This window comes from Enhydra lutris, unplaced genomic scaffold (genome assembly GCF_002288905.1).
Source record: "Enhydra lutris kenyoni isolate GAN:26980312 unplaced genomic scaffold, ASM228890v2 scaffoldscaffold6, whole genome shotgun sequence".
In the NCBI taxonomy this organism is placed as follows: Eukaryota; Metazoa; Chordata; class Mammalia; order Carnivora; family Mustelidae; genus Enhydra; species Enhydra lutris.
In genome coordinates, this window is record NW_019154090.1 from 31,282,723 (window position 1) to 31,297,958 (window position 15,236).

Here is a 15,236-nt window from a genome sequence, read left to right on the forward strand (position 1 = left end):
ATATATATTTAGATGGCGAATAAGAAAATAAAAACTAATCAGTTATAAAGTTAACGGTCCAGTTTTCACATTCATTTTCTAAGTATAGTCAGAATAATCCATATTAATGTTCACACAAGACACATGTAAACTGAAATTTATACTATGATACATTCATCATTACTTTTAAGTACTCATATATAGTATAAGGATAAAGGATGCTTTATTGAAAAGGTCCAATAATGTTGGGAGAAGCCACAGTAAGATTTCAGCTTTACTTTTCCATTAAAACAAGGAGATGGGAATAAATGCATTTAAAGAAATGAGGGGGAGAGAGGAAGAAGGCATTACATCAAGGATTACTTACCCTCTGTTGGCAGATCCATTTTATTTCTATGTTAAACCCTACATCTTCTGGCAAAGACTCTAAAACCTAGAGTTTTGTTTGTTGGAGGTGAATTTTGTTTTGTTTTTGGTGAGATGAACAGCAGAAGAAGAGAAGAAAAAAAAAGGAAAAGAGAATTATTACAAAATGCTACCTATAGTAAAACATATCACTAAGTACGGATAAAAATGTTTTGTGCCTTCAGCAGAAACCACTATCTTTTCTCAAACCCAAACTGACAATCTGGTTGATGATTAAGTCAAATAAGAAAGTCGACAGAAATTAAACAACAAAAGCAGCAATCTCAGGCAGCATCAGTGATGGCAGATGCACTACCATCACAAAGTTGTATCTTTCACCTCAAATCCTTCCACCAGCATAGCTCTGGGGTCTACAACAACCCGCTGCATGGAAAGTACAGCACCTAAAACTGTGTACTCAATTTCATGTGGAGCTTTTTGACTTTCTTCTCTGATACCTTTAGCCTTATTTTATTTAATGTACCTATCACGTTTTTACTGGACTAATGCAACATTAGAAAAATAAGGACAATAGTGAATGTCAGTGTTGAGAGTGCTAAACATCAAATTTACTAAGATTCTCTTTTATTTTATTTTTTTTAAAGATTTTATTTATTTATTTGACAGACAGAGATGACAAGCAGGCAGAGAGGCAGGCAGAGAGAGCGGGGGGAAGCAGGCTCCCTGCTGAGCAGAGATCCCGATGCGGGGCTCGATCCCATGACCCTGGGATCATGACCTGAGCCAAAGGCAGAGGCTTTAACCCACTGAGCCACCCAGGTGCCCCTAAGATTCTCTTTTAAATCAAGACTTTCAGGGGCACCCAGGTGGCTCAGTCTGTTAAGCATCCGACTCCTGATTTCAGCTCGGATCAAGACCTTAGGGTTGTGAAATCGAGCCCTGAGTAGGGCTCTACGCTGAGCCTGAGCCTGCTTAAGATTCTCTTCCTCCCTCTGCCCTTCCTCCCCCAACTCCCCTTGAGCACGCTCTTTACCCCTCTTAAAAATAAACAGATTTTATTTGGTCTTTTTGGTTTTAAAATTTCTGTGATTAAATTATAGTTGACAGTGCCAAAGTACATGAACAAAAGTGTGTTTAAGGTATTTGCCTAAGTAAATGTTAAACTGTTAATACACTTCTTTTAAAAAAAGATTTTATTTATTTGACCGACACAGATCACAAGCAGGCAGAGAGGCAGGCAGAGAGAGAAGGGGAAGCAGGCTCCCCGCCGAGCAGAGAGCTCAATGTGGGGGCTCGATCCCAGGACCCTGTGATCATGACCTGAGCCGAAGGCAGAGACTTTAACCCATTGAGCCACCCAGGCGCCCCAATATACAATTTTTTTAAAAGTTTTTAATCACAAGTCTAGGAATCATGAGATTTCCCAGAACCAAATGATTTCAGATTTTTGAACCAGAAGGAATGACGTTACTTGGCTGGGCATCATAAAAATCTGGAAAATTATCCCAATCATGTTTTACGAGCACTCTTATAGCTTCTTTTCTGTTGTGTAAATAATCATGATGAACTGTTGCCTAAGACATCTAGTGTACCTGACATCACCAGAAAAAGGCAATGGAGAACAGAAGTTAGAAAAGGAGCCAGAAGGAAAGAAAGCAGACCCAGCATGAGCAAGGAGTGCCTGGCATCCACAGGGACTTGCCTGATACTGGTAAAGGGATTCCTGTATGAATTGTGTCTAGTTTTAAAATCTTTGTACTAGTATTTGTTATACTTTTTCAAGTGAATTCTTGAAATTTGTGTCTCATTTTGAGTAATGAGGGTAGTTATTTTCTTTGGCTGGAGAATCTCATTTCTCTCTAAAAGCTAAAGAACAGTTTGTTTGTATGTTTTCCAAGTTTTTATTTAATTAAGTAAGCTCTACACCACCCAAATGGGGCTGGAACTCATAATCCCAAAATCAAGAATCACATGCTCCTCTGACTGAGCCAGCCAGGCACACCAGGGACAGTTTTAAATATTGTAAAAATGCTCTCTTACCATCATCAGTCCCTCCCACCCCTTCTTCTGTGCCCTCTATTTCTTGTTTATATACAGAAATATGTGAATTTCCTGTTCTTATCAAATTAACCCATTGAGATGGGGATTTTTATTCATTTGGGCAGAGAAGTTACTCTTAAAAAAAAAAGTAGCATACATACACCATACAAAAATATATCTTCTCTAAAAAGAATCAATGACAAGTTTATATAAATGCTATCTTTGACACAGTCTTTTTAGTGCCCATCTAAGAGACCAAAATAACTAATTCAGTTACAACAGAATTAATGAGACAGCCTTTGCTAGTTTCCCTAAGGAACTTACCATCTTAAGAGAAGGAAACGGCTGATTTTCAGAAAAAGAATTTTCTTCCTCAACCACAGATTCTGAAAATTAAAATTATAAAAACTCAGTAGATAGGATACTATTTTATCACTAAGATCTTATCCTAAACTCTCAGGACCAAAAAAAAAAAAAAAAAAAAAAAGAGAGAGAGAGAGATGTAAAGTTAATTAAGAGATCCCTTCATATGCAGTATTTTTCAAGGAAATAAGCATCCTTTATGAAAACTAGTTTACCACATTTCATAGAAACACCAAGTTTGAGGCCCCAAGAGTTGAGTACTTTCTTATAGACACTGTAATACTACTTTTTACAAAGTAGTCACCAGCAGTAATTCATTATTTCTCAATGGAATTATAAGCTGTGTCCTCGTGCTAAGGCTTCTTTTTGAAATATTAAAATCAGCTCAGAAGTTAGAAATTAAGAAAATATAAAGAAAAGTTAAAATTGTGCTTTTGTTACCACTACCATTTAATTAAAAATAGATTATATCTCAAGACACCTAAGAATTTTTTTCCAAGAGGGAAAAAAAATTTGGTATCAAACTAATTATCAAACTTTTCTTTTGTTAAAAAAAAAAAAAACCCTGTGTATTACAAAGACTAAAGTCATATAAAAATTTCCAACTAAATAATAATAATAAAAATAATAAATAACATTCATTTTGTTATTAACAGTCGTGAAATAGCTACAAAGCCTACAAAGTCCTATCAGTGCTCTGGGGATAACCTCTGGAGTCTTTAACACTTTACAATATCTTCATGAAGTCATTCCAACCACCCTGTTACCACAATTGCAGATAAATATCTAATGAGCACCTACTATATACAGAGCATTATAAGTGTCTTGGGGAATACAAAAACATGTTTTCCACCCTAGAGAGATTTATATTCTAGTTGAAGAGACAGGACATATAAAGAATCAAGTGTTAAAAAAAAGGAGCCATTCACAGTTGCCAAACTGTGGAAAGAACCAAGATGCCCTTCAACAGACGAACGGATGAAGAAGATATGGTCCATATATACAATGGAGTATTATGCCTCCATCAGAAAGGATGAATACCCAACTTTTATATCAACATGGATGGGACTGGAAGAGATCATGCTGAGTGAAATAAGTCAAGCAGAGAGTCAATTATCATATGGTTTTGCCTATTTGTGGAGCATAAGGAATAACACAGAGGACATGGGGAGATGGAGAAGAGAAGTGAGTTGGGAGAAATCAAAGGGGGAGATGAACCATGAGAGACTGTGGACTCTGAGAAACAAACTGAGGGTTTTGGAAGGGAGGGGGGTGGGAGGTTGGGTGAGCCTGGTGGTGGGTATTACGGAGGGCACGTATTGCATGGAGCACTGGGTGTGGTGCATAAAGAATGAATTCTGGAACACTGAAAAGAAATTTTTAAAAAAATTAAAATTTAAAAAAAAAAGGAGCCATTAAACCTCAAATGAATGGCACAAACTATGAAGTTCTATGAGAGTGCCAAGTAAAGTACAATCACAAAGGGATTTTATAGGCAGGACAAGTTTCAGGGAAACTGAGGGACAACGTGGTTAAAGTAACCTGCCCAAGGTCACAGCTGGTAAATGTCAGAGTTGGATTCAAACTCCTGGCTCTAGAGCCAGCTTTCATACTTTATATATCGTCCACTTTGTTCTTGGGTTAAGAATGTTTGGAAAAGGGGGGCCTGGGTGGCTCAGATGGTTAAGCCTCTGCCTTTGGCTCAGGTCATGATCCCAGGGTCCTGCTTGGCAGGGAGCCTGCTTTTTCCTCTCCCTCTACTGCTCCCCCTGCTCATGCTCTCTCTCTCTCTGTCAAATAAATACATAAAATCTTAAAAAATATATATTGGGGAAAAAAAAGAATGTTTGGAAAAAATGATAGGTAAAAAATTACAAAGAACTTTGATCATCAAGCTAAGAAAACTCACAAAAGTAAAAACTCATAATTACTATACACATGACATAAATGCATTTGAAAATGAATATATGTAAAGACTTCATGTCTACAAAATGATTTAGACAGCCCAATATTATATTCATTAAAATGACCAAGGGTATGTTAAAAGAAAAAAGAAAAAAAAAAGGAAATACCATATACATGTTAACTACGAAATGAAAATGGTGCCTCCATATTGGTACATACCTTTCAGATCTTTAGATTTTAGAGCAGTCACATGAGCAAGCTAGAAAACACACACACACAAACACAAAATGCAAGAAAAAAAGCCTTAGTTTATGAAGATATGGTTAACAGAACTATAACTTGAAAAGCTAGCAAGAAAACCATAAAATGTAGACTTAATCAGTTTAGTAAGAATAATCACTAATCACTATATATATTTTACATGTGCACACATACATCTAAGATCATGATCAAATACCCAAGTAGGGAAGAATATAAAAATTCTTAAGAAACTCTTTATACTCAATCAACCATTTATATAGGTATCTAGTGAAAATAGGAAGAGTAATCATATAAAATTACATGGTATAAAAAACATACAAAGATCCTAGTAATGGAAGTATAAAAACCAAGGGGAGCATAAAAGGCCAACTGTCAAACAGTTCTATGAAGAATGGCTAATGCACACCAGAGGCAATCTAGGACTGGATGAGAAGGGTCAGCCCCTATGGTCTACACACAGACTTATAGCCTAGCCTCTTCACATATGCAAAATCTGTGGGGTCTGTGGAAACTGTTAGAGAAGACAGATGGATTAGCACAAACCCATTCTTCCTACTAGAACAGAGAACCAAGCATATAGTCTACTGATGCTGAATATATAGTCATCTCCATGCAGAAAGAGAACATAAACAAGGTATAAATCATTCTAAAACTAAAAGATCATTTTCATTTTATGTATCATTATTACCTTTAACAACTGGAGTTGGTCAAATGTTAATTCCTTTACTGGAATTTCAAATAATTCAACTGGATCAGCATCAAATTTCTAAAAAGAAAATAAAGAGAAAAATGGGCCTCAAATTATTACTGAATGTTTAACCCTAGACAGGCCTAACAACCCAACATAGTGAATGATGAGAACAAAGCAAGCCACAGCAAGCCCATGCAGGGGAGCCCCCCCCCCCTTTTTAAAAAAAAGCACCTTCCAGCTCTTAAATTCTGGTTTTTGTTTTTGATGTAGGTGGGAGTGCCTGGAAGAAAAAAGCAGCTGGGAGGAGGCTAGGGCCCTGCAGACATATTGAGCCAGGAATCAGTCATTTCCCCTACTTCCTATCATACTGCTGACATTCTGACATATGTATATCCATGCTACATGACAAGGCAATCAACATGTACAAGTACTATACAAAGATTAATTTCTGTCAGTAAGTTTCTAAACTTTTCTAAACCTTTTAAACTTAAGTTTGGTTAAAAACAGCCACATTTTTTCAATGGTCATGAAAAAAAAAATGTCTGATTAGACTGAAGCAGTAATACTTAACAGGAACTCTAATCTATTACAAATGTTTTCCCCATGAAAAAACCTGTTTTATTAGAGTTTACTACCATATCAAACATCACACTATTTAAGCACCCCTATCTTAAGGAAATGAATTAACGGGCCACCGATAAATCATCAATCCAACAAATATGCTAAAATCTACTACATTTATATTCGTTCACATACATATGGTATAAACCTGTACATATAGCTCTTCTAGAAGACACACAAGAAACTGTTAAGAGTAAGGGAGTGTTACCAAAGACAAAAAGGAAAGGAAGATTTATTTTTCATTTCATAATCTTCTTCAGTTTTATAATGAACATGAATTGATTTTGTTAAGGAAAACAGCAGCTTGAAAATTAAAACTAAAAATACATATAATTTTTTACTTTCATTCTCTAACTCATCCAGATTCAACTTAAGAACAAGACAAAGTCTGGTGAAAACAGGATCAGTAATACTTTTCCATTAACTCTCATAGGTTTTTTGAAATTACGGCTTGATTCATTAACCTCAATCTTGGTTATAAAGATCTTTCTGCTCCATTCCTTCCTGTCCACTTTTGCATTGATTTTTTTTCCCACGACAAAACAATCTCCTCTTTTTCTACTAAGTTATTTTACCTCTATTATCTAAATAGGTGTATCTCCTTCCCTCTCCTAAGACTATGGACAAGAAGGGTCAGACCCTACGGTCTACCAAGAAAGACTTACAGCCTATCCCCTCACATATGCAAAAACAGTGGGGTCCACTTCTAGAAATGGAAGCATGCTTTTTCATACATCATAGCAATCCAAACCCCCATGACTGATTCAAATCCATGAGCAGGCAGGCACCTTGCCATGTATACTTCAACAATCATGTCTGGTAAAGTGTTGTATGTTAGCAAACTAGCCTTAACTTTAAATCACCTCAACAGAAAATAATACCCAAGAGTTTAATAGAAAATGCCAAATGAACCTAGTAAGTTCTTAAGAAATCACTTGGTTAATTTATACACTAAAGTTTAAGCACTATACAATTATCACAATTATGTTTGAACAATAATTACAATTTTTAGGAAATACCCATTTTTAAATCTTCTGGACTTTGTCCTCCATCGTGCCATTCTCCATTCTATCTCCACTCTGGGCCAGGCTTACTGTACCTTTGGCCACATTACCACTCCCCCTGCCTCTGGTCTCTGTCCTCTTCAATTCCCCTGACATCAGGTACTTACATCTAGAGGTTTAGTTCTGAACATTTCCCTTCTTGACTCAAAAGTCTGTCACATTCCCCTAGCTCCTAAATCTACACCCCTTTCCTAAGGCCCTCTTCCATTTGCTTGAAAGTGCTTTTCCACTGTGGCTCTTCTCTTCTGGCCAAATCATACTAACCTATTAATCTGAGGAAACGCTTGAGGCAAAACTAGAAGGGAGGCTAGAAAACAGGCACTATGACAGCTTCCTCTCTTGCTTTACTACAGGGAGAGTGGCAGACTGATACAGAAGCCACCTGGAAGGTTCCTTTGTTAGACAGTAGAAGAAAACAAATCAGCAATACAGAGACACTGCTCCAGGCAATTATTATTCCTGTCTCCTTACTCCATGTTACAGGAACTTGACAGAGGAAAGAACTGGCATTAATTGCCAAAAAAATGAACTGGTCAACTCTAATAAATAACTGTACACATATATGTAAAACAAACTTCCTAGCCTTTAAACCTATCTAACTGTAAGAGTTTAAAATGAAAGAATTTGGGGGCAACAGGGTGGCTCAGTCAGTTGAGTGACCAACTCTTGATTTCAGCTCAGGTCATGATCTCAGGGTTTTGAGAGTGAACCCCGTGTCAGGCTCTGCACTGGGCATGGAACTTGCTTAAGATTCTCTCTCCCCGCCCTCCCTCTCTCTCTCTCTCTGAAAAAATAAATAAAATAAAATGAAAGAATTTCTTTTTTTTTTTTTTTAAAGATTTTGTTTATTTATTTGACAGAGAGAGATCACAAGCAGGAAGAGGGGCAGGCAGAGAGAGAGGGGGAAGCAGGCTCCCTGCTGAGCAGAGAGCCCGATGCAGGGCTCGATCCCAGGACCCTGAGATCATGACCTGAGCCGAAGGCAGAGGCTTTAACCCACTGAGCCACCCAGGCGCCCCAAAATGAAGGAATTTCAACATACCTTTTTCATTGTCAAGCAACAGGTGAGATCATGATACACCACAGGCACAAAATCTTTTGAAAGATGTACATCAAATTCTACAAAGGCTGCACCCTAAAAGAAATAAAGGAAATGAGTACTTGAAAAACATTATCTAGCCCACAATACATCTAAAACTACAAGGACATAAGAAATTTACTGTTCACTATAAACTCACAGACCTGTACACAAAACAAAAAACTTCCTCATGAATTATGTTATGCTTCAAGCTTTTCTAAAAAGTAGTTTCTTCTCTTAAAATGTTTTTACCGTTCTTCATTGTAATAGCACAGCAATTTTTTTTTTCCTGGCAAAAACATGGGCACACTGACCCACCTGAACACACTCCAGGGCCACTCTGTGGCAGTAGCCAGCCTGTCACCTCTGCTACTACTATAAGCATAAACTGGGCCTGGCGGAACAGGGAGCGGGGGTCACCTTGTGCCTTATTGCCCATAGGTACCAGACCCTCAGAGATGAGGAGGTTAAAGGAAGAAGCCACTGTCTCAGTTCTGCACCCTGGTGCACTTGGGCGGCACACCTTCCAGCCTTTCCCGGCAAAACCCCAGAAGCAGAGTAAAGAGGAAATGACAGGTGCTGCTGAAAAGATAGAAAGAAGCAAGAGGGTCAAGAATGGGGCCGCACAAGCCCAGTCTCCTGACAGAGCGTCAAAAGGAAGGAGGATGATGACAATGAGTTAAGGGTGCATTTTTCCAAGTCAGAGCCATTCTGACACAGGAATTAATCCAAATAAAGCTGAGAACATAAACTGACCCACAAAGGTGTGCATTCATGGAAAGAAAGCCGGCTGGAATCAAAGGAAACTAGGTCTGAGCATTCTGTACGTTACTGCAGCCTAGAGAAGTGCTTGTGTAAGGATGGATGACATGCTTCCACCTGTGCCCGAGCTTTAGGTCACGGAAGGGGTGTCCAACTTTTGAGGGCACATGGATCACAGACTAGAATCAAAGGAGCCTATTTCCTCGATGACTTCTGAAGCAGGAAGTAAGTTTAGCTCCTTCTAGTGCTATAAACAAGACAGTAACACAAAGCATTTCTACCAGAGAACAAAACCTGCAATCCTTAAATAGTTACAATAATTAAACAAATTATAGTTCTGTAGTTTAAATGTTTAACTTTACAGGATCACCACCCTTTAGGAAGGTAATTTTACGAAGAGATAAAATCTGATCCCTAGATCCATGTGTAAGCTTTAAGAAATAAGCTAATAACATACCAGAACCCCTTCAAGGATATGTTTTTAGTATTAAAATAAACAAGCCATTAATAACTAGCATATGGCATTCTAAAATGCGATCTATATGACTTACGAAGGATCTCAACAGAACATGGAAGAAAAAAAGCTTAATGAAATTTTCTCTCAAAAAGCACAGAGGGATGCCTGGATGGCTCAGTCAATTAAGTAACCGACTCTTGATTTTGGCTCAGGTCATGATCTCAGGGTTGTGAGACTAAGCCCTGTGTCAGACTCTGTGCTAGGTGTGGAGCCTGCTTAAGATTCTCTCCTCCCTCTCCCTCTTCCAACCTTCCTCTCTTTTAAAAAAAAAAAAAAAAGAAGAAGCATGGAGACACTGCAAGTTCATTAACATGATCTTCATGTGTTTACAGAATAAAACAATGTATAGAATAGTTATTAGCTACCATGAAAACCGGTTCCAAATAACGAAGTAGAGCCCAACACTCATAGATTTAATACCCTTTCAACAAAAAGGCAAAGAAATCCACTATTCATATTTTTAAACACTAAAATAATTAACGTAAAATGTCATGAATTATAAAATGCTTCATATACCACTAAAAAGAGGAAAAAATGCTGCCCATGATACCAGGATGCAAGGCTAAGAAAGTAGTAAAACCCTTACCAATTGTAGAGATGCTCAAATATGAAAAAAGTATGTCTTGGAATAGATGTTTGCTCATGTAAGTGATAAAATTAAACATCACCTATTCAAGTTTACTTGCTGAACTATTTTATAAAAAGGCAAAAGCTTAAGGCATGCGGAGCACACTGTGGAAAAAATGAAAATAAAAGAATGAGTTGTTCCTCCATTTCCTCCCTAGTTTAACTTCAGAGCATGAAGCTTTTCAGTCAGGTACAAGGGCAGCAGGGGGGGACCTGGAAATCTCAGGTTCTTGATTAAAAATGTCAAGTTGTAGTTGCTGAAAAAAACTAAAAGCTAAAAAATGGACTCTAACCTTTAATAAATGCATAAAAGGAATTAAGAAATTTAACATAATCAAGTTGGTATGCAGGAGATAAACTGACAGACTTAAGTGTTATATAAAACCATCATCAAATCCTTCTGTAATCATTATTTCCAAAGTATCTGAATGAGACAATACTCAGTTAATGAAAACCAATGCTTAATGGGGAATGTTTTTCTTGTTCCAATCACTCAAAATTTGTGAACTCAGGGGCTCCTGGGTGGCTCAGTCGGTTGAACGTCTGCCTTCACCAGGGTCATGATCTCAGGGTCCTGGGATTGAGCCCCACGTTGGGCTTCCTGCTGAGTGGGGAGCCTGCTTTTCTCTCTCCCTCTGTCCCTCCCCCTGCTTATGCTCTCTTGCTCTCTCTCAATAAATAAAATCTTTTAAAACAAACAACAAAAAAACCCTTGTAATCTCAAACAAAGATGCTAATGATTCTATAGTTTTCATCACAATCCTAATCAAGAATCTAAAAACAAGGGGCACCTGGGTGGCTCAGTGGGTTAAAGCCTCTGCCTTCAGCTCAGGTCATGATCCCAGGGTCCTGGGATCGAGCCCCACATCGGGCTCTCTGCTCAGCAGGGAGCCTGCTTCCTCCTCTCTCTCTGCATGCCTCTTTGCCTACTTGTGATCTCTGTCTGTCAAATAAATAAATAAAAACTTAAAAAAAAAAAGAATCTAAAAACAAATGCTCAAAGATACTTTACCTTCGCTTAGAATTATAGTCAGAAGCACGCATCTTTAACCTACTTAACCTTTTTAAGCTTTTAATGGAACAGACTACCCAGGCCCACAATTCTCTACTTTGCTACCTTTGGACCAACAGTCCCAAGTTTTCAAAAAAAGAGAAGGTCACTTACATGACTCGCAGCATTTCTTAAAGAAGCAATAGTATTTTCTTGAACTTTAGCAAGTCTGGAAGAGAAGAAATATATAGATAAACAGTTATCACCGACGATAGAAAGGATAAAGAAAACAAATGTAATAAAGAAGCCAACTGGAGCCCCTGGAGGGCTGAGTCATTAAGCGTCTGACTTAGGTTCAGGTCAGGATCTCAGTGTTCTGGGATGGAGCCCTGCTGACAACAGGCTCTGTGCTTGGAGTCCGGGGGATAAGTCTGCTTGTCCCTCCCCGTGTTCTTGCTGTCTCTAATAAATCAGTAAAATCTTAAAAAAAAGAAAAAAAAAAAAAAAGAAGCCAACTATGTCTTTAACAATGGAACCAGTTCAATACTCTCTATTCTGGAGCTACTTCTGCCATCCCCAAATTAAGACTGTGACCATCACCTGGTGATGCATTTATTCCATAAAAATAAGCTCTAATGACTATAATTATGTATAAGCTGAATATAATTATATCCCACAGCCACACATACCTCCCCCAGTAAGGTGGCCAGGCAAGGAAAACCACCTTTTGCAGTGGCATAAAGTAGAAGAGACATGGAGACTTGCTCCTTGCAATGGTGCCTCAGAGGATTTAATCCTGGCGGACCAGGAGAATGGGAAAAGGCTGAGACCCGGCAGGACAGCAGTATGGAAACGATACCAAGTACGGGTGAGGAAACCGAGACCCAGAGAGTGGAGCACGCAAAAAGTTGAAACCACAACACACTGAAATTCAGGTTGCTTCCTGCATCAAGCTTTTCTTCCTGGCTTTCTGTTTTAATGTGCCTCTTCGCATCGGTTCAGTAGGTTTTAGACAGACTGTCCGGAGTCTTATGACAGAGTTTCTACTTAATTTGAATTACATTAAATCCCAGGTAATAAAGGATCCCTGACCTTCAGTGGGCCAACCCAATGGAGCCTTATCATGCACAAGCTACCAAGCACTAGATGCCGCTCAAATATTCAACCTACTGAGCAGTCGTTGTCGAATTCCCTGCACCTCGGTGTCCAACGTCCAACGGTGTTCTCGGCTTCCAATACTTGGAAAATGAAGATTTCATGTCACAACTGTATCCTGGTAATGGCTTAATAATTATATAGTCAACTTCCATAGAAAAAAAAGGGAGAAATAAAGATAAAGCCGATTAAAAAGACCACAATGAGCATCTAAATAGTATTAACATTTAAGTACTTGAACCAACCTTATCAATCTCTATCAAATAGAAAACAAATATCAAGCCAAAACTGATTCAAAGTAAAGCTTCCAGAAAATTTCACAGATGCCCCTTATTGCTACTATAGTAGATAATATTCTAAAAACAAATAATTTAACACCATTCCCAAAAGCTCAATTTGAAACTAACCAAAATTCGAATCTTACCTTTGCTCATTTATAAAGGGCCCCTCTGTTTCTCTCAGCTTACCTCTCACTTTGCCTATTGTTTTTCTGGAATTTCTGCTCATTATGGGAAGAGTGAGAATTCCAGCGCTCTTCCCACTCTCAGCAATGGTAGATGATAAGAGGCATGCTGTCCCTACATGTCCAGGAAGGGCATCACCCTGAACCACATGTTCACTGAGATCTTCCTGAAATAAAAAATGAGGCTTAAAATAATCCATATTCTTACACTTTAGCATTTCCCATTTAAAGGTCAACAAACTCCCTTAAAATTAATTCAAAATCTATTGAAGAAGATCAATAATAAATAGGAATCAAATTTATATTCAGGTAATTTAGATAGATTCTTTGTAAAATAAATGATACATTTTCTTTTAGTATATAATATTTTAAGATTTTATATGGTACTTTATTAGTCATAACTCTGGCGATTGGCACTTCTGATTCTCTAACATGTATCAGATGAATTTCAAACACTGACAAAATTTCTAAGTATCTTTATATTCAAAGACTAACAAACACCTGTAGTGAGCCGTTAATGTGCATTATATTCTCTAAAAATGCTTTCCAACAGAGGACATAAAGGGATAGTTAACTCTCTAGGAAACTGAATACTCATTTGGACATTACATTGGATATTTTATCAGCCCAGTCTATGAATAAAATAGTATTTCCAAAACTGCTAAATAAATGAAAAGCAAGTTAGGACATTTAAGAGTATTAAAAGGTACGTCCTTAAGAAATAAGGAAGTATTCAACGAAAACCTCACATTTTAACAATAAAGTCCCACAGATCTTCTTACTTAGGTAAGATCGAATTACAGGTTTTTTTAAAAAATAAAAATTTTTATAATAGTTTTTTGAAAGGAAACACTTTAAATTTCGTACAATACAAAGTAGCCAAAAAGCCAGTTGCAAAGGCAATGCATAAAGGCATCATCAAATTAAATAATTCAAAGACTATAATGACTTCAATTGACAAGTGTAACATATGTTACTTGTGGGTTTAAATCCATTCTGTTTTCTCCTATTTTGACAAAACTGTGGTTGGGTGCCCTCATCTAAAGGAAATGGGAGTGGAAGTACCAAAGATCAAGAATCTAAGGAAAGCAATACACATAACCACTAGCTGGGCACAATCAAGCAAGGACCTTAGTTAGCCAAGGACCCAGCAAGACTTGTGAAGACGAGAGCACTTGTACAGCCACCAAGTCAGAGGGCTCTAGTGTTAAGAGTCATAAGTAACTCTGGAAGGCTAGCAGCAGATTCTGAACAACCTGGCACAATTTTCATAGCAACTCTTTTTTGCTACATATTTACAATATCAAGTAAAGTTGCAAAAATGAGTCCACTGTTATGAATTCTTACAATAAAATGCCTCAATAAACTACACACTTTAGTCATGAGGAGGACTCAGTCATGTTGAGTCCTGGGTTGCCTATCAAGAGTTACACAGTCTGCTCGTCCCTCTGTTTATCCTTGGAGGCTCCTTTATATTATTCATTTATACTTAGAATAGGCACAGGGGTGCCTGGTTGGCTCAGTCAGAGAGCATGCAACTCTTGATCTCAGGGTTGTGAGTTCAAGCCCCACGTTGGTTTAAAAAAAAAAAGAACAGGCATAAACATTAAGACATCTGGTCTTGATGCAAAACATCAACTGAGATTTTTTTATAGTACTTGAGTCTATCAACTCCAAGTTTTTTAAGCCTGCTAAAATGTATAGAAAAATAAACATCTAAAAGGATGTATGAATCATGGGTTTACACTCAGACTAAAATAAAAATCAAAACATTTAAAAATAAGCCCATGCCCGCATTCTTTCTCAACTCTCTCCATGAAATAATTACTCACCTCAAAAAAATCAAATATTAGCTCCAGGTTATCTGGTTCCATCGTCTGTATGCTGTACTCTGTCCAACGATCAGGCTGTAAGCCATATCCACACTCTGGCTGTGAATGCCTGCACTTGAACTCATTGTCGCTTATTAAGGATATCTCTAGACTGTTGGACATTTTGTGAAGAACGGTGGGAGACACCCTATCATCATCATCTTCTTCCAGGCCCTCTAATGTCAGCTTTACCCTACACCAATGGAAAAAATAAGAAATGCAAAAAAAAAAAATGGAAAAGGAAAACTCATACAAATGTTACCCAAACGCCAACTTTTAAAAGTGCACCCTGAATATGCTAATCCTTCAAGTAACAAAAATATGGTATTATATGAGACTACACATATTACTGGTTAAGGTGTTAGTTATGTTTTATAAGATATTGATGTTTTTATCTACATGTATTTCTGCAAAGAATTAAAACAAGATAAATGCTCATTGTATCTAAGGTTATCAGTAATTCTTTTTCTATAGAGGCATTT

At 37.6% G+C, this 15,236-nt stretch overlaps 1 protein-coding gene across 2 annotated transcripts in view; it reads right to left on the reverse strand.

Moving 5' to 3' along the window:
* The window catches only part of LOC111141391 (glycerophosphocholine phosphodiesterase 1), a 52,971-nt gene that overhangs the window by 12,060 nt on the left and 25,675 nt on the right, over positions 1–15,236 (reverse strand). For both annotated transcript variants that reach the window (XM_022493902.1, XM_022493903.1), the window contains 9 exons: positions 14,716–14,947; positions 12,888–13,050; positions 12,436–12,568; positions 11,440–11,494; positions 8,333–8,425; positions 5,603–5,680; positions 4,873–4,912; positions 2,710–2,771; positions 347–412 (listed from right to left, as the gene is read on the reverse strand). In XM_022493902.1, the coding sequence (XP_022349610.1) occupies positions 347–412; positions 2,710–2,771; positions 4,873–4,912; positions 5,603–5,680; positions 8,333–8,425; positions 11,440–11,494; positions 12,436–12,568; positions 12,888–13,050; positions 14,716–14,947 (922 nt within the window). The remainder of the gene's footprint in view (positions 1–346; positions 413–2,709; positions 2,772–4,872; positions 4,913–5,602; positions 5,681–8,332; positions 8,426–11,439; positions 11,495–12,435; positions 12,569–12,887; positions 13,051–14,715; positions 14,948–15,236) is intronic.